General features: G+C 41.8%; 1 protein-coding gene and 1 long non-coding RNA gene across 3 annotated transcripts in view; one reads left to right on the top strand and one right to left on the bottom strand.

Annotated features, from left to right (window-relative positions):
• Positions 1 to 21,883, bottom strand: part of CMYA5 (cardiomyopathy associated 5) — a 108,999-nt gene that overhangs the window by 41,428 nt on the left and 45,688 nt on the right. For both annotated transcript variants that reach the window (XM_081506019.1, XM_081506020.1), the window contains exons 2-3: positions 3,779 to 14,015; positions 521 to 616 (exon numbers count right to left, since the gene is read on the bottom strand). In XM_081506019.1, the coding sequence (XP_081362145.1) occupies positions 521 to 616; positions 3,779 to 14,015 (10,333 nt within the window). The remainder of the gene's footprint in view (positions 1 to 520; positions 617 to 3,778; positions 14,016 to 21,883) is intronic.
• The window catches only part of LOC145512332 (uncharacterized), an 84,024-nt gene that overhangs the window by 42,684 nt on the left and 19,457 nt on the right, over positions 1 to 21,883 (top strand). Inside the window, exons 7-9 of the long non-coding RNA XR_014058478.1 lie at positions 3,049 to 3,121; positions 13,681 to 13,913; positions 16,659 to 16,840. This is a non-coding gene — a long non-coding RNA (uncharacterized LOC145512332). The remainder of the gene's footprint in view (positions 1 to 3,048; positions 3,122 to 13,680; positions 13,914 to 16,658; positions 16,841 to 21,883) is intronic.

The following is a 21,883-nucleotide window of genomic DNA, read 5'->3' as shown; positions in this document are numbered from 1 at the left end:
AAAGACGGTGGTACCGTGAGAGACACTCATCTGTCCTTAGCATGGAACACCAGGCAATACTTTAGAGCATCTCTGCAGAGCTAACCCAGTGAAAGGCAGGATGGTAGAGCAAGTAAGAACCCAGACCTGAATTCCAATCTTGGCTATCAACTTACTATCACCTTGGGTAATATACTTAACTCTAAATCTCAGTTTAACATGGGAGCAATAATGACTCCCATTTCATACGGTTACTGTAAGGATCAATTTAGACAAAGCATGTAAAGTGTTTGCCCTATCATAGTTAGTACCCTGTGTGTATCTGTGTATGTGTTTTTAAGGGCACATCATTTATCCTTAGACAGGAAGTAATCTCACTGATAACACAGAGGGAAGATTTAAGGACTACTTTTAATGGAACAAAACCAACAATAGCAAATCACAAATGCACACACAAACCCCAATTCAGGTCCTTTTAGCTTTATTTACTTATGATGTTGTAAGCAAATCGGGATAAAGTAAAAAGGAAAAGGTAACTTACCTCAATGGTATTAAAAAAGGATTCTATCTCACTAACAAAGGCTTCAATCCTCAAGGATTTTTCTTGCAAATCTTCTAGAAAGTCTGCTAATTGAACCTGAAGAAAAGAATGAAGCTATCCTTAGTATATGACATTTGACAAAAGAACTTCAAGCAGAGAGTTCCAATTTCCTTATAAATTTAGTATGTTTTGCAGAGATACACTATATCATGTTCACAAACAAATCAACTTTAAAATTTTCTTTGCTGCTTCATCTAAATTGACCATATAGGTAATGTCTGATAAACAATTAGGAGGCTTATCAGTGAGAGCAGTAAACAGTTTATTTTCCTGTGCAAGAGGAAGGACTTCTTAGTCAGGTGGTGAATTCAAAGCATACTTGTTTTAGTAAACTATGAATTGAATTCTTTCTCCTTAATAAGGCCTCAATTTTTATACATTGTCTTTCTTCTTAGATAGCAGACTTTTTTCTGAACTGGTCCAACATATCTGAGAAACCTCCTCACATTTGCACCAATGGTTTCAGGTGTGCTTGCCTCACATGACCCTGAGAAGTCACCAGGCCTGAAATCTAGCATATCAAACAATGAAAACTATCTACTAAAGAGATCTTAAGATTCTAATGACCCTCAACAGTACTTATTAGTTATAAAGTTGCTGCTGCTGCTAAGTCACTTCAGTCGTGTCCAACTCTGTGCGACCCCATAGACGGCAGCCCACCAGGCTCCTCCGTCCCTGGGATTCTCCAGGCAAGAACACTGGAGTGGGTTGCCATTTCCTTCTCCAATGCATGAAAGGGAAAAGTGAAAGTGAAGTCGCTCAGTCGTGTCCGATTCTTAGCGACCCCATAGACTGTAGCTACCCGGCTCCTCCATCCATGGGATTTTCCAGGCAAGAGTACTGGAGTGTTATAAAGTTAGCTGTAATCTATTCTGCAAAGCTTAACAACACAGAATAAAAGAGCTTCCATCATTAGTTATAAAGTTACCTGTCATCTAGCCTGCAAAATTTAACAGCACAGAATAAAAGAGCTTCCATCTGCCTGATTCACCATCCACAGAATGATGGAGAAATTACACTGTGGCAAGTCCCTTCAGGACCTGGTTCTCTGCTTCCTGCTCATGCCTCCGCCTCTTCTCCACGGGGCTTCAGGATTCTCTCACCCTTGTGCCTTTTTAGAAGGCAATCCCTGTCTCTAGAATGTCCTCCCTGCCCTGGTTGGCTAGAAGAACTCTATGCTAGTTAGGCTGGCCAAAGCTGCACCTTCTCAGGACACCTTCCCCATCTCTCCAGTCCCCCTCCACCATTTCACTCACTCCCAGAGGGCTTCTCGCTCAGAACGCTGATTCCCACGATGTTGTGTGATTTGGGGGAGCTACAAGTCCAGGTTCCTTTATTTTTGTTTTTATTCCCTATGATGAGCACAGCTCTTAACATGGAAAAGGAAGGGAGAGAGAAAGGGGGAAGGAAGAGAGTGATGGAAGAAATAAATGACAGATAAAAGATAATCCACCACAACGGGGATGCAGTGGAGGGAGAAGCCAGGACCTGGACAATCTACAAGTGCAGCCATCAGTTCCCGAAAAATCACAGATGGCCACTCACAAGATGCTAGAGAATTCTCAAGTGACAACTTCTTAAATTTATTTTTAATTTTTAAGAAGTGCCAACCAACTCAATCTTCACAGTCCACTTAATGAACGAAGCAAGTCTCTGGCTTAGTCAATTTGTTTTCCACTTTCTGTTCATACTCTTTGCAGGAGGTCCGGAAAAAAATAAAAAGAACTTTAAAATTGTTTTAAAGCAGGAGCCATCATATCTCTCTGCTTCTGAAATTTGTTTTAAATTGACAGCATTTAGACAGAATTATTTTTTTAATTTCTAAAACTCACAGAGATAAACAGAGCATAATTAAGAAGGCTGAAAAAAAGTCTTATTTCTGCTGACAGTACCCCGTAGTTGTTAGTTAACAAAACCAAGTGTCATCAAAGAACGGGGCATATTTCATTGGTGCTAATGCATCTGAATGCATCTGAATGCCTGAGAGTCCAGAAAGAAATTGAACCATGGCCTACCCCCAAACTTGACTAGGTAAAGTTTCAACAAAATTTCACACTGGAAAAATAGAACCAATATCATTCAAGTTGAGAAGGATTACTTTTCCAGAAAAAAAAAAAAAATTCCAAGATTCAAATGTGTTACCTATTGAATCAAAATGAATCTGACAATTATCAGTGACCTAACTGAATGATCATATTGAAAACCACTACCATTATGAAGGCCCTGAGCAGAGTAACATAGATGCACATCAAAAGCATGAGCTCTGGCATCAGACAGATCTAGGTATCAATCCTAGTTCTGTCTTCTATGACCTTGGACTTAAACTCTCTGAGCCCATTTTGTTACCTGCGAATCAAAGACAATGACGGGGTTTTGTGAGAATTAAAAGATATCTTGTATATAAAGAACTTAATACATTGCCTGGGCAATAGTAAGTGCTCAGTTCTTGTTATTACTTGCAATTTTAGATCATCCTGCTACTATATGGAGAATAGATTGATGAAATAAGAGTGGAGATTCCAGTTAGAAGGCTACTGAAAGGTAGGTGAGAATCTTAAAGACTAAGTGTTTGATTCCCAATAGTATTCCTAAGAAGTAAGATATTTATAAGGATAGGTGTTGTGACTAACTTTCTAACATTGGGAGTCTATAGACATAGCCAGAAGAAATGCAAAAAATTTCCATTTCTAACATCAATTTTATAAATAAAGAAGAAATGTGGAGAAAATAAAAATTTTAAATGTCTTACTGTCTTGAGCATTTTATAAAACTTGAAATAAAATTGTTTAATATGATATAAATGTGTATTTTTAAAGGATCACACTGTAGATAATAGAAAATAAATTGTGTTCTATACTCTAATATGTATTTTTGTATTTAAAATTATTTCTTTTTTGGATAATGTTAAGAGCTACTTTTATAAAATAAGAGACCTCAAAGACAGTTAACTGAGGATGCCAGTTATTTATCCTGATATACACAGAATTTAGAAAAAAACTGGCACATATTATGTACCCAATAAATGCCTGTCAAAGTGATGTTAACTAAATAATTAGGGAAATATTCTTAGGTTTTTTTTTCAGACTATTATGCCTAAAGATGAATGTATCAAATATTGGTCATTTTTTAAATTGAGAAAATGAGAAAACAGATTGTCTACATATGATTACACACTTGCACACTTTAAAATCTATTTACCTTTACAGCACTTATAGCTGTATCAAGTGTTGAAATCTCATGGTCCTTGTGAGTGCCAAGCATCTTGTCAACAGCAGAAATTGGGCTTTTGCATGTGTAGCAGTATGTGTCAATCTGAGATGTTTTCATTTCCTTTTGTTCCTTCTCAGTTACCAACTCTGATAGTAACTCGTCTTGTTCTGCTATCTCTATGCCCAACTCTTTCTGTTCAGCAGACTTTCTTTGTTCCGCCTCAGTCACAAGTTCATTTTCACTGACATGTTCAAAGGATTCTTTTCCTTGAGATAACACATCTTCAGGGGTGGACTCTGAATACAGGTCCTCTGATAGAGTGTCTTGAGTAACCACTTCATAATTCAGGGATTCAGCAAATTCATACTCATCCTGAACAGGACTACTGCGGACCCAGTCTTCACTCGGCTCAGGGGGAACCGTTATTTGAGGTTCTTCTTGCAGTGTTTCTTGAATGCAAGTTGCACCAGATGCAAATTCTTCCTCTGGGAAGGACACTTGTACTGGGACATTCAGACTGACCTCTGGGTTGGCATTTGCTGCTTCATTAGTCTGACTGCTTGTTTCATCTACTCTCTCTAGGACATGATGGGTGTCTTCAAATGGAACCGCATAGCTTATTCTCTGGGTAACCACTCTGACTTCCTCGGTGATGGGAGCTTTCCTCTGCATAGCTACATTGTCAAGGGTCTCCATGTGGCCTACTGATTCTCCTTCCCTGTAAGCTGCTTTCTCTTTCTCTTCCAGACTCTCCTCCCTGCCAGTAGTTGCAAACTTGCCCCAAATTTCCCCTTCTGCAGTTATTGGTTGGTATGAATCATCCTTACCAGTTGGCTTTTCTTCGAGACCTTGGCCTTGGTCCTTTTCAGTTACAGATGTGTCATGGAGAATGTCATCTTTGAGTATGTACTTCTCAAAATATATTCCTGTTCCATCATCGGTGTCAGAACTTCTGCTCGGAAATGAAGCTTCAGAATTCACACTGTCACCTTCAGAAGCTGTCTCCCCTTCTTTCTTTTTCTCTCCAACTGTTTCTTCATATAGATCTTTGTATAAAAATGCAAGTGCAGGTGGCTCCTCCAGAAGTTCAGGATTGATGGCTTTTGCAGTGGTAGGAAATATCTGGGTTCGTGACAAAACTCCTTCCTCTTCATCAAATAAAGGCATCCCAGGTGACTTTGAGTCCACATCTCTGTCTATGCTCTTTGGAGCATCTCTGTCTGTTAATTTTTGGATAACCAAAGACTTTTGGGTCTCTGGGTCAGATAATTTGCTGTAGTCCTTTTCGAGTTCATAAAAACTTTCATCTAATTTCACCAAGTCATATTCATGTTCTAGGGCACCTTCCTCTGAACGTTCTGGGAAAGAGACAGTTTCTTCTGGCACTTCCTTTGATAGTTCTGCCTCTACATTTAATTTCCATGGAGCTCTCTGTTTTTCTGGGTCAGGGGAGATGTTATAATCAATCAATGTATATTTTTCAAAGTAATCCTCTTCATTGGGACTTGTGGGCTGATTAAAGGCTAAATCACCAGTTTCTGAATCTGTGGATAGCTCCTCTTTGGTTGTATGAATCTCCTTTTCTTGGTCTTCTTTCAATGGTATAACTTTTACATCAGAATCTTCTAACTTACTCTGTAATGTTTTATGGCAAGCAACTGCCTCACTCTCATCATGGAGTATAGGCTTAAATGAGATCTTCTCTTCCAAATATTCTAACTTATCTTGCATTTGTTCACTTTCTTCCTGATCAACTGAAGAAATAAATGCAGGAGCATGAATATTCAGTATCTCACAACCTTCAGAAATGATACTGAAGGCACTCTTTTGCTCTTCAGAAAGTCCAGCTGGCTTACTAGTCACTGTAAATTCTTCATCTCTTATGCTTGTGTCTTCAGGCTCCCTAGAAACCATCTCATCAGCACTGACTGTTGATGCATTAGTTATAAATTGAGCATAGTTACTGCTTGCTGAAGGGCATGGTTCATATACATGGGAATCTTCTACAGCCTCCAAGTGGTGTTTTGAAACAAGAACAGGCTGTTCAAATATTTCAGCTGTTTGATCTTTAGATGTTTGAATAGTATGGACTGTAGGCCTCTCTGGAGTCACTTCTGACCATGATAGTTCTTCTTTCTTCTCTGGACTAACTTCTGGAGATGCTCCTGAAGCGAGTGTTTGTGGTTTCACAGATGACAACAGATATGAAGGTGTTTCTAAGCTCTTTGTTTCATCAGAAGGACGATCTAAAATCCTTTCAGATTCTTTAGATGGAGAGCCTTGTTTACTTTCTTTTGTGGTACCTACTGGGCCACCTTTTGGCAGCTTTGACACTATGACCTGTCCCTTTTCTTCACTGTGAGTCACCACATCCCTGCTTGACTTTTCCAGTGCCAGGTTTCCTTCCTTAGGTAAAGAGGGCTCATTTATTTCATCATGATAAGGAAGATCCACTGGAAGGAAAGCCTTGGTTTTCTCTACCAAAACTTCACGTTCTTCTAATGGATGTGGTTGACTTCCTACTGCCTTTGTTTCCTTGATTTCAGAGAAAGCCTCTAAGATCATGGTTTCTGAAGTTTCAGAAGCTTCTGTAGTTTTAACTAACGAAAATGGTTGGGTTTCACCCAAAGTAAGATGGAAAGAGATATCTGACCCTTCAGGCTGATGCCCGGCTATACTTATGGAATATGGCTGAATTTCCTGCTGCTCCCTTCCTTCTGAAAATGCATGTGACTGCTCTTCTTTTTCTTCTCCTTTCTCCTCCTCAATAATTTTGTATCTTTCTTTGTGGTCTTTATTTTGACAGACTTGCTGCAGCACAGTAGCAGCTTTTGGTTCCTCCAGTTTAACAGGGCTAGGCACATGTGTAATGTTTGCCTCCTCTATTTCATTAATATCTCTATGTTCTAATGGGGCTGCTGTCTCTTGTTTTTCTGCCAGCACCTTCTTTTCTGCCAAGGAATATGATCTCATTCCCAACTTACCTTTCTCCTCAGCTGGGCTAACAGATCTGAGTTTTATTTCCTCTTCAGAAATTTTCAAGGAAACGGGTTTTGGCATCTCTGTCCCTAGTCTGTCTTCACTAAGGTCAATTAAACTGCCTTTAGGTTCTTCTCCTGGCAAAATTATTGACTCCAGCTTCTCTGATTCCTCTGTGATGTTTTTACTTGCAAACCTAGATGAAGCTGATTCTGGCTGTTGTGGCACCTTATCTGTTGCATCAACTAAAAAGAGTGGTTTTTCTTTTTGATCACTTCTTGGCTCTTCTTTAAGAATAGAAATATTCCATTTAGATCGAGGGGAGATTTCTGGCTTCTGGGGTCTTTTACTCTCAGTGACATGAGGAGGAACAGCATTTTTGGCTTCTTCCATAATGGATTTCTCACCCATGGGAGAATAAGATTGAATTCTAAGATGTCCCTCGCCATCAGCAGAAGTAACTACTGAGGTCAGGTCCATTTCTTCTGAATAGTCTAGGATTTCTTTCTTCCCATAATCGTCACTAGATGCCTCAAAGTTGGATTTTGGCTGTGGCGAAACTTCTACATTTGATAACAATGCCGATTTTTCTTTAAAATCTTGATGCTCACCAGATTTAACTAAAGAATCTGTGGATTCTGAAGCAGTTTCAGGTTTGGCCTCTGGGAACAGATGATCCACTGGCTTCTCAGTTCCATGAACGTCAGCTGGAGCAGGACCTTCAGAATCTATCACAGTCACTGTTTCCTCTTCAGATGGGCTGGGCTGACCTTCTAAATCTTCTTTTTCAGCAACTTTGTTATCTAGAGTGCTTGATCTAAAAAAGAAACTGGACACCCATGATGTGAAAGATGAAATTCCTTTCTTTCCCTTTTCCTCAGAGATGCTTGGCTCCACTGCCTTCGGCTGCTTGGGCAGCTTTTGTATCACCTCAGGTGACTCTAGGGGTTGAGGTTCTTCATTTTCTTGGGTTGAGGAGAGTGGTTTTATTTGTGAGGGTGTTTTCACTTTGGATGGCGGTTTCCCTCTCTCATTAGCATCATCTACAACCTTTGGCTGAACCACGTTGGATTCTTCTAATGGCTTCTCTCCAGGCACAGGGGCTATATGGCCATGTGCTTCTTTTTCAATGCCCAGTGCAGGTTCTGCCTCTTCAGCCAAGACATGGGTAGCTTTGACAAGAGAGGGAGGAGTTTCTGATTTGACTTGTTCCATTGATGGGCCAGACACTCGTTTCTGGAGGCCTCCTTCATAAGGTGTTTTGATTTCTTCCTGGCTGTCTTCTTTGCAAGGCCTGGAAATTTCTATGTTTGCTTTCTCCACTACCAAATTTTCACCCCCCACAAAAGAAAGGGTCTGCTTCCCTTCTGCCTCACTTCTCTCCACATTTACAGCTGGAACTAAAGATTTTGGTTTGGGGGCCAGCTTTATTTCTTCAGAAGAGTAAGTTTCAGTCGCTAAGGTCTCTACATTATCATGGGAGGTATCGAGAGTAGACACTGGTTCTTGGAATGCTAAGTGAGGTTCTTCTGCAGAAGGTGGCAGAATTTGCTTTCTAATTTCAGGCGTGTGGTCTTTCTCTGGCAGAGCAGGCTTGAGCTGCCCTGTCATCAGATCACTGGTACCAGAGGAATCCAGCTGCACAGATCCCATGACTCTTTCTTCACGATGACTTACCAAGTCTCTTTCTGGCTCTTTCAGCATCCAGTTTTCATCCTTTGGAGAAATAAGGGCCTCTTTTATGTGTGTTTCTTTAACATCTGTAGGTTCAGTTGTCATAAATAATTTTGATTCTTCCAAAGGCAAATTTTCTTTCATAAACAAAACTTGTTTAATACCCAGGTCTTGTTTATCTGCAAAAGACCTGCTTATGTCAGGTAATGTAACAGCTTGATCTGAATCAAGTGCTTCTTCAGGTTTCTGTTGCACGAAGAGGTCAGAAGAAGTGATCTCTGATGGCTCTGTTACACTCTGCAGTCCATGAAATGAACTTGGTTGGTCAATTTCATTTAGCTTAGTTACAGTATCTTCTGTCACTTGTGCCTTCAAATTTCCTGTTGGCAGGAATGGGCTTATTTCTTGTTTTTCTTCTTTTCTAAAGTCAGCTGAATGGCTCAGCTCTTCTGATAATCCTTTTGAGGATAAAGTGTATGACTGAAGTTCTTCTGGGCTGTCTCCTTCAAGTCGAGAGGTAAATGCTTCCCTTGATTCTAAGCTAACTACCTTAGCAGAGATCGATTTCATTTCTTGAATCTGAGGTTCCTCCCTAAGGTATGAAGAAACCTCTGAAGTTTCAGGAACTGTAGTTGACACGTGAAGTTTCCTGTTTTCCTCTTTTCCTTCTCCTCTGCTCCTGAGCTCGGGTAGGCCCTTTGCTAAGACAGAATTCTCTGTTTCAGGTAGGGGAGATTTTATATGTTCTGTCTGTATGGATCCACTTTGCCTACTTAAATCACCAGTGAATTCTGAGCCAGCATTTCCAGTATCAGGTAATTCTGATACTGGATGTGTCTTGTCTCTCTTCTCAGGTTCCAAAGAGAGCTGTGCCAGAGTGAGACCTGGCTTTTCTGACTGGAAATCTCCCTGAATTACAGAGGGTGTCGCTACTGCCTGTTCGCTCTTATCACCACTGAAGGTTAAGAATGTTGAAGCTAAATCTTCTGAAGTTAAATGTTCCAGCTCAGGAGGAGAACTTGCTGCCACCTCATCTTTGCCTTTTGGAGCTATATATTTGGGTGCAGGTGACATGTTCTGTGAGGAAGGAGGTTCAGTTTCTGTTTTCTTTATCTCACCATCTAGGCTGAGTGAAGGCACATGTTCAGGTCCTGACACCTCTGAGGCAGACACAGAATTTTTTTTCTGTGATAAATCCAAATATTCAGAGTCGAGAACTGTAGAAAATGAAAGATCTTGTTTGTCTTCCACCCTTGCTTCCTTTGATACATCTGAATGCTGAGAAGACAAAGTTTTGGTTATTGCCAACCCAGGTTTAATGTCTTCAGTCTCTACCTTTGACAAAACAGAATGCTCTGATATAGAGGATATGCTTCCAGGTAAATCAAATTTAATTTCTTTCTCAACTTCGGACCAAGCTGGATATTGTGATGCAGCAGTTTCAGTGGGAGAAGGACTAGCTTTGAATGCTACCTTGTCTTCTTCTTTAAAAAGTGAATGCTCATCTATAGGTGGTAAACCACTTCCTAATTCACTCTTTTCTACTTTTGTTAAGACTGGATGTTCTATAGGGGTGGTAAGAGGTAAGTCTGTTGGGATTCCTTCTTTTGCTAATTTGGTTAAGTGTGAATCATGCTTTGTCTCAGATGTCGTAGTTATTGAAGAACTGGGTTCAATTTTTTTCTTTATTTCTTCTGACAAAGCTGAAAATTCTGGTACAGGTGGTCCATGCTCAACTTCCTGTTCCACTCCTGGTGAAGTTGAATGCAGCACTCTAGGTTTACCAGTTACTTTAGAATCAAGTTTCACTTCTGTTTTTACCATTGATGAAATCTCAGGTCTAGATAAAGATACTTCCTTTAGAGGTGAATATGGCTTCATTACTTCAGGCTCATTCTCTGACAACCTTCTCTGTTCTAGTTCAGATGTCACAGTTGGAGCTACATTGGGTTTGACATCCTTCTTCGGCTCATCTGCCAAGTCAGGCAGAACTGAATCTTTCATCCCAGACTCTAGGACATTTGGAGGCTGAGGCTCCATTTCTTGATCCCGCAGTACATGTGCTATAGCTTCTTGAGAATCAGGCACAATTTCTTCCTTACTTTCAACTTTTAACAAAGCCATCTGTTCATCTGCAGATTTTGGAGTGAGGGATGTTTCGGGTTCTTGTTCTTTCTTAATTGCATGTACTGAATCAGGTGAAACTGAACACTGAGATGCAGGCAAAACAGGTTTGGTTTCTCCCTTTACTGTGGGTGATTGTGTAGGTGTTGCAGCTAGCGATGAACTAGACTTGGTTTCTCCCCTCTCTGAATCACTGGTTAAACATGGTGGAACCAAGTCTTCAGGCTCAGGTTCTAAATACGTTCGAGTTCTCTGCTTCTGTGCCAGAATGAGATATTCAGATACAGATGTTGATGTTGTTTGAGCATCTGGCTTAATTTCTGCTTTCTCTGCTTCATTTGTTGAAGGGAGCTGACTCAAGTCTTCGGGTGCAGACATCGAAGGTTCAGCTCTTTGCTTATGTGGTGAACTTAGATGCTCGGGTACAGGTGTAGCAGTTGTTGGTGCAATTTCTTCCTCATCTGCTTCTGAGAAGCGGGAATATCCTGATGCAGCCATTGCAGTTAACAGTGAATCAGGCTCAATTTCCTTTTTGTTCATTTCTGGGATCCTATATGGTGGGATGGAAGCTTGTGATGCTGAGTCTGGAGAAAAAAGTTCAGTTTCCTCAGTGTCTTCATCTGACAAAATAGTGTGTTCAGATGGTGATGTTAAACATATTGGAGAATCACACTCAAATTCTCTCTTCCCTGTTGTCGCATAGGGTGGAAATGAGAATTCTGAGACAAAAGCCGAGTCTGGAGAAAAAGGTCCAATGTCTTCTTGCTCTTCTTCTGAGAAAATCATGGGGGAGGAGGAACCTTTTAGTTTTAAAGGGGATGTGTGGACAATTTCTTCCTCCTGTGATTCTGGGGTTGCATATGGTGGTACTGAAAGTTCAGAAGCAGAGGTGGAAGAGGGTGTGTACCGCTCCATTTCTACTGTCTCTTCTTCTGAGAGGACCACATGATCAGGTTGGGTAGCTGAAAGTCGTGGGGCCTGGCATTCAGGAGTCCCCTCAGTTGTGGATGGTGGGAGGGAGCGTTCAGATAACGAAGCCACCTCTGGTGTATAGAATCCAGTGTCTTCCTTCTCTTCTTCTAACACAATCTTGTGCTCAGAAACACCTTCTGATTTCAACAGGGAGACATTGTCAATTATGTCCTTTGGGGATTCCTGTGTTACATTTGGTGGGACTGCATTTTGGAAGGTCAGTGCTGAATCTGGTGTGACACCCTCATTGCCTAGGTTCTCTTCTTCTGACAGGACGGCATGTTCAGATGTCGTGGCTGAAAGCGGTGGGGCCTGGCATTCAGAAGTCCCCTCAGTTGTGTGTGGTGTGAGAGAACGTTCAGATAGAGAGGCCACCTCTGGGGAACACAGCCCAATGTCTTCATTCTCTCCTGACAGAATCAGGGGCTCAGAAACACCTTGTGACTTTAATGGGGACTTAAGGTCTACTGTTTTCTTTGGTGACTCTTCTGTTGCCTGAGAGGGAATGGAATATTCAGAAGCAGATGTGGAATCTGGCGTGTAACGCCCACTTTCTGAGGCCTCTTCTCTGGACAGGATCATGGGTTCTGGTGTAACTGCTGAAAACAGTGGGGACTGGCATTCAAGAGTCTTCTCAGTTGTGGATGGTGAGACAGATATCGAAGCTGAAGTTGGGGAAGAAGACTCAAATTTATCATTCTCTTCTTCTGACAAAACTACATGTTCAGATACAGCTTTCACATGAGGTAAAGAAACCGGCTCAGCTTCTTGCTTCTCTAGTTCATAGTTCCAATCCTGTGGGGCTGAATACTCTGAAACAAAAGCAGAATCAGTAGAAACAGACTCATTTTCCTCTCTTTCTTCCTCAGACAAGGCAACATGTTCAGGTGTTGAAGCTGTCAGTAATGGCAGAAGGGTCTCCTCCTCTTTTTCCTCCACTTCAGGGGCCAAGCGTGGTGGGAAGGGCTCCTCAGAAACTGATAGACTTTCTGGGTAATCAAGTTCTATGATCTCTTCTTCTTCCACTAAGTTAGAATCTTCAGGTTCAGGGGTAGCAGCCATTGGTAGAGGCATTTCTATTTCTTCCTTCTCTGGTTCCTCTAACACTAGAGGTTCAGAAAGAGAAATGGATGGCTCGGGCACAGTTTCTTCCTTCTCTTGTTTGATGCTGAGATGAGGGGTCAGTTGGTCGGCGACTGGTTCTGCCCTTTCCCATGAAGTCAGATCCAGCTCTTCTCTCTCAGGGCTGAAATCTTCCTGGATGGAGGCTGTCAGACCTGGTGCACCTGATTCCAGAGAATCCTTCTCTGCCTCTAGTGAAATGGAATGGTCAATCGAAGACATGTCTTCCGTCTTCACTTCATCCAGTACAGGTGGTGAGACTGAAGAGTCAGGCTCTGCAATTACCGTTTCTTGTGAATCAGCCTCAGATTCTTCCTTTGCAGTTTCCAGGAACGCGGCTACAGACCTATCAGGTGTAAGAGAGGAAGGTTCCATTTCACAGGGCTTTGCTTCATCAGCCGGCAGTTGTAGCACTAACCGAGGAGCGCTGAGCTGTGATTTCCCTTCTGCTATGGCATGACTTGTATGAAAGGAAGGTGTGTGCTGGGTGGAAGATGCAGCCCTTAAGGGAAAATCATCGGAAGTTTTCTTTTGATCTTCATGACTGAATAAGGAGGTCAGGGACTTTGATCCTTTGGAGAACACATCTCTCCAGGGTGGAGAAAGCTCTTTTACTTTAACATCTCCTATGCTTTGGGCTACTGATTTGCCTGTTTTGGAAACTACTTTAAGATCACGATCGCCTGAATCTGGCTCTAGACTAATGGATGCATCTTTCCCCTTCCTATAATGGATTTCTTTAATGACATAACCCTTTGGCAATGTTCCATAAAATTGCAGAGGAATTAATTCTTCTTTAACAGAATTGAACATCTTGATTTTATACTGCACTGTTCCTATGTAGACTGGCCTTAACACTAGGGGCTTGTATTCTTTGTATATTGCCCCCGTAATGGGAGGTGTACTTGAGGTGCTCTTCTTTTTTCTCATCTTATCATAAGTGCCAGTAGATGACTTCTCTTTCTGGGTGGTTAGTTCCTGACTTTCTGAAATTAAAGGAGTACGTGTTTTGCTTGCAGGAACATCTTGGGATTCCAAGGAATTCCTCTTTTTGGTGCCTTTCCGACGCAGAGATGGCGAGCCATGCTTTGACTTAAGCTTTCTTTTCCGAACTTTTTTAACTTCATCCACGATAAAGGAAACATTCCCTGGAGGAGAATTCAGAGTCGACCCTTCCAGACTACACACACCAGATGTCTGACTTTCTTCCGAGGCCCAAGGAGTGGAAGGCCTACTTGAACTGGTCTCCCAGGTGATGCCACTATCTTCCCGTTGAACTGTTACCATGGAAAAGGAGGGGTCAGATATGATACACTTCTTCTCAGTCTTGCTCTCTTCATCCTGGTCTGATAACCTATAATAAATGACAATATTATTAATAATTTACATGTATTAATAATAATAACATCTTAATTATATATTAAATAATAAGTAAAGATTCTATTTTTACTAGGTAAAGGATTAATGTGAAGTTAAAATATACCGATAAATAATGCCATCCATACCCAAAACCAGGACACACACAAAATAAAGTTTAAGAATTGAAGTCAGGATACCAAATACAATAACACATCCCAGAATGGAATGAAATCAATATTCTGCAAACTAAAACAAACAAACAAAAAAGCTAGCGTTAAATTCACCACCTTTGGGACTTACCCTAGTGGTCCAGTGGTTAAGACTCCATGCTCCCAATGCAGGGGGCCTGGGGTTCGATCCCTGGGCAGAGACCTAGATCCCACATGCTGCAACTAAAGATCCTGAATGCCACAACTAAGACCCTGTGCAGCCAAATAAACAAATAAATACAAACATTTAAAAATAAATAAATAAAAATAAATTCACCACCTTCTCCATCATCCTATCAGAGAGTGAGCCTCCTGTGACTCCTCCAGCCCTTCAGACTTACTATTATCTACGGGACAACAGTCACCAGGACCTTCATAATGGTTCTTCTATCTGTGGCTCCCTGTTACTGTCATCACTACTGTGACCCAGCTTTTTATCACATCACTCTGCCATGGACTATTTCATTAGCTTCCTAACTGGTCAGCTGATATCACATTTACCTCCTACCCTCCTCACACCCTCAATTCATCCTGCCTATCTTTTCAGACCAATTTTACTAAAAATTGTCATCATGCCACTTCCTGCTCAAAAATGTCAGTAAGTGCCTCATACCTGTAGAAAAATTAATTCAAGATACTTAACTCTCTGATCCCTAGCTGACTTTCTTTCCAAGTATCCACTTCCACCCTAGGCCTACCTGATACATTTCTGTTTTAACTAGATAACTCACTGTCCAGTATATCATAGGAACTCTGAGTCAGGGCTATGAGGAAAATTAGTGAATACAGACACATCACAAGAAAACAGTAGCCTACTGTGCTATACCCAATTCATCTGTAAACCAGGAGTCACAATAGAATCTACCTTATGGGATTGCTGTGAGGATTTAACTCACTAACACACATGAAATGTGCCTTGCATGTAGTTCAGTTCAGTTCAGTTGCTCAGTCATGTCCAACTCTTTGTGACCCCATGCGCTGCAGCACGCCAGGCCTCCCTGCCCATCACCAACTCCTGGAGCTTACTCAAACTCATGTCCATCAAGTCAGTGATGCCACCCAGCCATCTCATCCTCTGCTGTCCCCTTCTCCTCCTGCCCTCAATCTTTCCCAGCATCAGGGTCTTTTCCAGTGAGTCAGTTCTTCACATCAAGTGGCCAAAGTATCAGGTCTTCCATACAATCCTTGGGTCAAAGGAGCCTGCTAAGTCGCTTCAGTCATGTCTGACTCTGCGACCCTATGGACTGTAGCCCTCCAGGCTCCTCTGTCCATGGGATTTCCCAGGCAAGAATACTGGAGTGGGTTGCCATTTCTTTCTCCATCAAAGGAGCCTAGGCATGGTCATATTCAACTGCTAAAGAGGTTTGGAGAGATGGTCTCCTTGGACTGCTCTCATATGCCCTCAAGAGATAGCTGGCTTTGGCTGTCCCTTTGAATTGTCATTGGGCCTGTCTCAGACTTCATAGCACTCTTCTCTGGAATTTTCTTACACCACCCCACTTCCCCATGCTCATGCCATTCCTCCATCTACAATTCTCCCCCACCTAAAACTAGCTTTCCTGCCTATTTAAATTCTATCTACTCTTCAAGGCTTAGTTTTAAAACCTCCAGTGTTACCATCCCTGACCAATTCAGCAGTTATATTTAAGTTAAAAGTTGAGATAAATAGAAAACTACTGACTGGCTTAAACACAATTTTTCTACAACAACAAAAAAAATCTATCATCAAAAACCACTAAGCATAAGTATTAAATTAAACCACTTCAAAAAAACATACATGATTAAATTTAGGTTTCTTACCAGTAATTTATCATCAGTCACTGCTTACATTAGCAGCTCTTATTAATAATTCTGGATACATTTTAGAACTATCTGTAGAGAGATTTTAAAAATATTGATGCCACCCTATACCCCTTCCCACAGAGACTCTGGCTTAATTATATTGTTGTTCAGTCGCTAAGTTGTGTCTGACTCTTTGCAACCCCATGGACTGCAGCACGCCAGGCTTCCCTGTCCTTCACTATCTCCTGTGGTTTGCTCAAACTCATGTCCATTGTGTCGATGATGCCATCCAACCACCTCATCCTCCATTGCCCCCTTCTCCTCCTGCCCTCAATCTTTCCAACATCAGGGACTTTTCCAATGAGTCGGCTTTTCACATCAGGTGGCCAAAGTATTGGAGCTTCAGCAATCAGTCGTTCCAATGAATGCTCAGGGTCTTTAAATATAGGAAGTTTTAAAAGCTTCCAAGTGACTCCATTATGCATCCAGAGTTGCAAATCACTGGCCTAAACCACCCTAGCTATGAAACTTAACTAGTACATGCCTTTTTTGTTTACTCTGAACCCTTTTTAGTTTGTTAGGCTAGGCTGAAAGCCAAGACCACAAATCTTTGCACATACATTCATGTCTCCTTTCTTAAATTTCAGACCTGCCCAGCAGTCAGCTGCAAGTGGCTTCTGGACCGCTCAGATCCTGATCTCCTGAATCCTCACCCACAGCCAGGGGCAGTCTGGACACAGCAAGAACCCGGGATGCTGGTCTTCAGTAGCAAGCGGCCTCAGCCATTTACCCCAGTGTGCTGAAAACAATTTCATTGTCTACACATGCAGTGAGTAAAAAAGGCTGGAAAGCAGTGGGAAGAACTGACTTCTCCATTTCTCTGGTTCTCTGTTCTCACTTATTTGCTGGGTATTAAACTACTGAACTTAATTAGCAACTGATACCCTATTTTGGTTCTAAATGAATCTTATTTTTAGATGTTTTTTTCAGGTCCTTCTACACACCTAATTAAACTTCTTCCTCAAAATTTTCAACTCCTTCTACCCCTTCTCCCTCTGTTTAACTTAACAGAAACAGGAAGAAATTAAAAATTAAGGTTATGACATGCAAGTGAAAAGTCAGCATTTCAAATGCCCATAATTATAGGAGTATTACAAAAGCAATTATAAATTCAATTTAAAGTTAATTATTGATCATAAATTCAATGTACTCAATCAGAGAAGTTTTCATTACTAGCTAGAATGAGTTCATGACTGCTTAGCAGAATACCCAAATGGTGATCATAAAAAACAGATAAGAAAAAAAAAAAAAGAAAGAGGCCTACTTAGGTGGATTCACTCATTTACTTATTCATTCACTGATTTATTTCTTCACTTAATAAAATTTTATTTTGTTGTTCAGTTGCTCAAACTTATATCTGATGACTTGGTGATGCCATCCAACCATCTTTTCCTCTGTCATCCCCTTCTCCTCCTGCTTTCAATCTTTTCCAGCATCAGGGTCTTTTCCAATGAGTTGGCTCTTCACATCAGGTGGCCAAAGTACTGGAGCTTCAGCTTCAGCAACAATCCTTTCAATCAATATTCAGGGTTGATTTCCTTTAGGATGGAGTGGTTGTATCTCCTTGTAGTCCAAAGGACTCTCAAGAGTCTTCTCCAGCACCACAGTTCGAAAGCATCAATTCTTCATAGCTCAGCCTTCTTTATGGTCCAACTCTCATATCCATACATGACTACTGGAAAAACCATACCTTTGACTATACAGACCTTTGTCGGCAAAGTAATGTCTCTGCTTTCTAATACACTGTCTAGGTTTGTTATAGCTTTTTTTTTCCAAGGAGAAAGCATCTTTTCATTTCATGGTTGCAGCCACCATCTGCAGGGATTTTGGAGCCCAAGAAAATAAAGTCTATCACTATTTCCATTGTTGCCCCATATATTTGCCATGAAATGATGAGACCAGATACCATGATCTTCATTTTTTGAAGGCTGAGTTTTAAGCAAGCTTATTCACTCTCCTCTTTCACCTTCATCAAGAGGTTCTTTTGGTGTCATCTGCATATCTGAGGTTATTGATATTTCTCCCGACAATCTTGATTCCAGCTTGTGCTTCATCCAGCCCGGCATTTCACATGATGTATTCTGCATATAAGTTAAATAAGCAGGCTGATAATATACAGCCTTGATGTACTTCTTTCCCAATTTTGAACCAGTTCATTTTTCCATGTCTGGTTCCAACTGTTACTTCTTGATCTGTATACAGGTTTCACAGGAGCCAGGTAAGGTGGTCTGGTATTCCCATCTCTTGAAGAATTTTCCAGTTTGTTGTGATACACACAGTCAAAGGCTTTAGTGTAGTCAATGAAGCAGAAGTAGATGTTTTTCTGGAATTCTCTTGCTTTTTCTATGATCCAGTGGATGTTGACAATTTGATCTCTGGTTCCTGTGTCTTTTCTAAATTCAGCTTGAACATCTGGGAGTTCTCGGTTCATGTACTGTTGAAGCCTAGCTTGGAGAATTTTGAGTATTACTTTGCTAGCGTGTGAGATGAGTGCAACTGTGCGACAGTTTGAACATTCTTTGGCCTTGCCCTTCCTTGGGACTGGAATGAAAACTGACCCTTTCCAGTCCTTTGGCCACTGCTGAGTTTTCCAAATTTGCTGGCATATTGAGTACAGTGGCGCAGCGATGGCTACACAGCCCTGGAGTGGTGAGCGGCCGAGAGGAGATAACCCAGGTCCAAGGTCAGGAGCGGTGGCTGCACTTCGCTGGACCAGCCTTGAGGAGATACCCCACGTCCAAGGTCAGAGAAACTCCAGTAAGACAGTAGGCACTGGAGTGGCTGTGAGGAGATACCGCACGTCCAAGGGCAAAGGAGAAGCCCCAGCAAGACATTAGGAGAGGCAAATTTGTGTTTATAATCAAACCCCATTCCTGCCAGAGACGCCAAAAGGGCTCAAACAAACCTTGTGCACACCAGGACCCAGGGACCCCACATAGATTGAGACAGAACTGTGTTTGAGCATCTCCTGTGGAGGTATGGGTCAGCAGTGGTCTGCCACAAGGGCAGGGGCTCTGGGTGCAGCAGACTTGGGTATGGCATAAGCTCTCTTGGAGGTCACCATGAACCCCATCATAGAGCTGCCAGAACTTACACAGGACTGGGAGACAGAACCTTGTGCACCAGGACCCAGGAGAAAGGAGCAGTGACCCCACAAGAGACTGACCCAGACTTGCCTGTGAGTGTCCAGGAGTCTCCATTGGAGACGTGGGTTAGTGGTGGCCTGCTGCAGGGTTGGGGGCACTGAGTGTAGCAGTACATGCATGGGATCTTTTGAAAGAGGTTGCCATTATCTTCATTACCTCCACCATAGTCTGGCCCCAGGTAAATAGCAGGGAGGGAACACAGCTCTACCCATCAACAGAAAATTGGATTAAAGTTTTACTGAGCATGGCTCCGCCCATCAGAACAAGACCCAGTTTCCCCCTCAGTCAGTGTCTCCCATCAGGAAGCCTTCATAAGCCTCTTATCCTTCTCCATCAGAGGGCAGACAGACTGAAAACCACAATCACAGAAGACTAACCAATCTAATCACATGGACCACAGCCTTGTATAACTCAATGAAACTATGACCCATGCCGTGTAGTGCCACCCAAGACAGACAGGTCATGGTGGAGAGCTCTGACAAAATGTGGTCCACTAGAGAAGGGAATGACAAACCACTTCAGTATTCTTGCCTTGAGAACCCCATGAAGAGTATGAAAAGGCAAAAAGATAGGACACTGAAAGATGAACTCCCCAGGTTGGTAGGTGCCCAATATGCTACTGGAGATCTGTGGAGAAATAATTCCAGAAAGAACGAAGAGACGGAGCCAAAGCAAAACAATACCCAGTTCTGGATGTGACTGGTGATGGAAGCAAGGTCCGATGCTGTAAGACCAATATTGCACAGGAACCTGGAATGTTAGGTCCATGAATCAAGGCAAATTGGAAGTGGTCAAACAGGAGATGGCAAGAGTGAACGTTGACATTTTAGGAATCAGCAAACTAAACTGGACTGCAATGGGTGAATTTAACTCAGATGACCATTATATCTACTACTGTGGGCAAGAATCCCTTAGAAGAAATGGAGTAGCCATCATGGTCAACAAAAGAGTCTGAAATGAAGTACTTGGATGCAATCTCAAAAACAACAGAATGATCTCTGTTTCCAAGGTAAATCATGCAATATCATGGTAATCCAAGTCTATGTCCAACCAGTAAGGCTGAACAAGCTGATGTTGAACGGTTCTATGAAGACCTACAAGACCTTTTAGAACTAACACCCCCAAAAGATGTTCTTTTCATTATAGGGGAGGGAAGGAAGTGAAGTTGCTCAGGTGTGTCCAACTCTTTGCGACCCCATGGACTGTAGCCTACCAGGCTCCTCTGTCCATGGAATTTTCCAGGCAAGAGTACTGGAGTGGGTTGCCATTTCCTTCTCCAGGGGATCTTCCCGACCCAGGAATCAAACCTGGGTCTCCTGCATTGCAGGCAGACACTTTACCATCTGAGCCACCAGGGAAGGTGGGATGCAAAAGTAGGAAGTCAAGAAACACCTGGAGTAACAAGCAAATTTGGCCTTGGAATACAGAATGAAACAGGGCAAAGGCTAATAGAGTTCTGCCAAGAGAACGCACTGGTTATAGCAAACACCCTCTTCCAACAACACAAGAGAAGACTCTACACATGGACATCACCAGATGGTCAACACCAAAATCAAATTGATTATATTCCTTGCAGCCAGAGATGGAGAGGCTCTATACAGTCAGCAAAAACAAGACCGGGAGCTGCCTGTGGCTCAGATCATGAACTCCTTATTGCCAAATTCAGACTTAAATTGAAGAAAGTAGGGAAAACCACTAGACCATTCAGGTATGACCTAAATCAAATCCCTTATGACTATACAGTGGAAGTGAGAAATAGATTTAAGGGACTAAATCTGATAGAGTGCCTGATGAATTATGGACGAAGGTTCGTGACATTGTACAGGAGACAGGGATCAAGACCATCCCCATGGAAAAGAAATGCAAGAAAGCAAAATGGCTGTCTAAGGAGGCCTTACAAATAGCTGTGAAAAGAAGAGAAGTGAAAAGCAAAGGAGAAAAGGAAAGATATACCCGTTTGAATGCAGAATTTCAAAGAATAGCAAGGAGAGATAAGAAAGCCTTCCTCAGTGATCAGTGCAAAGAAATAGAGGAAAACAATAGAATGGGAAAGACTAGAGATCTCTTCAAGAAAATTAGAGATACCAAGGGAACATTTCATGCAAAAATGGGCTCAATAAAGGACAGAAATGGTATGGACTTAATGGAAGCAGAAGATATTAAGAAGAGATGGCAAGAATACACAGAAGAACTGTACAAAAAAGATCTTCACAACTCAGAAAATCATGATGGTATGATCACTTACCTAGAGCCAGACATCCTGGAATGCAAAGTCAAGTAGGCCTTAGGAAGCATCACTACAAACAAAGTTAGTGGAGGTGATGGAATTCCAGTGGAGCTATTTCAAATCCTAAAAGATGATGCTGTGAAAGTGCTGCACTCACTATGCCAGCAAATTTGGAAAACTCAGCAGTGGCCACAGGACTGGAAAAGGTCAGCTTTCATTCCAATCCCTAAGAAAGGCAATGCCAAAGAATGCTAAAACTAACGCACAATTGCACTCATCTCACACACCAGTAAAGTAATGCTCAAGATTCTCCAAGCCAGGCTTCAACAATATATGAACCGTGAACTTCCAGATGTTCAAGCTGATTTTAGAAAAGGTACAGGAACCAGAGATCAAATTGCCAACATCCACTGGATCATCAAAAAAGCAAAAGCGTTCC

This window comes from Giraffa tippelskirchi, chromosome 7, assembly GCF_054371585.1.
Source record: "Giraffa tippelskirchi isolate mGirTip1 chromosome 7, T2T-mGirTip1v1.2.pri, whole genome shotgun sequence".
Lineage (NCBI taxonomy): Eukaryota > Metazoa > Chordata > Mammalia > Artiodactyla > Giraffidae > Giraffa > Giraffa tippelskirchi.
This window is presented reverse-complemented; position numbering and strand designations above follow the sequence as displayed.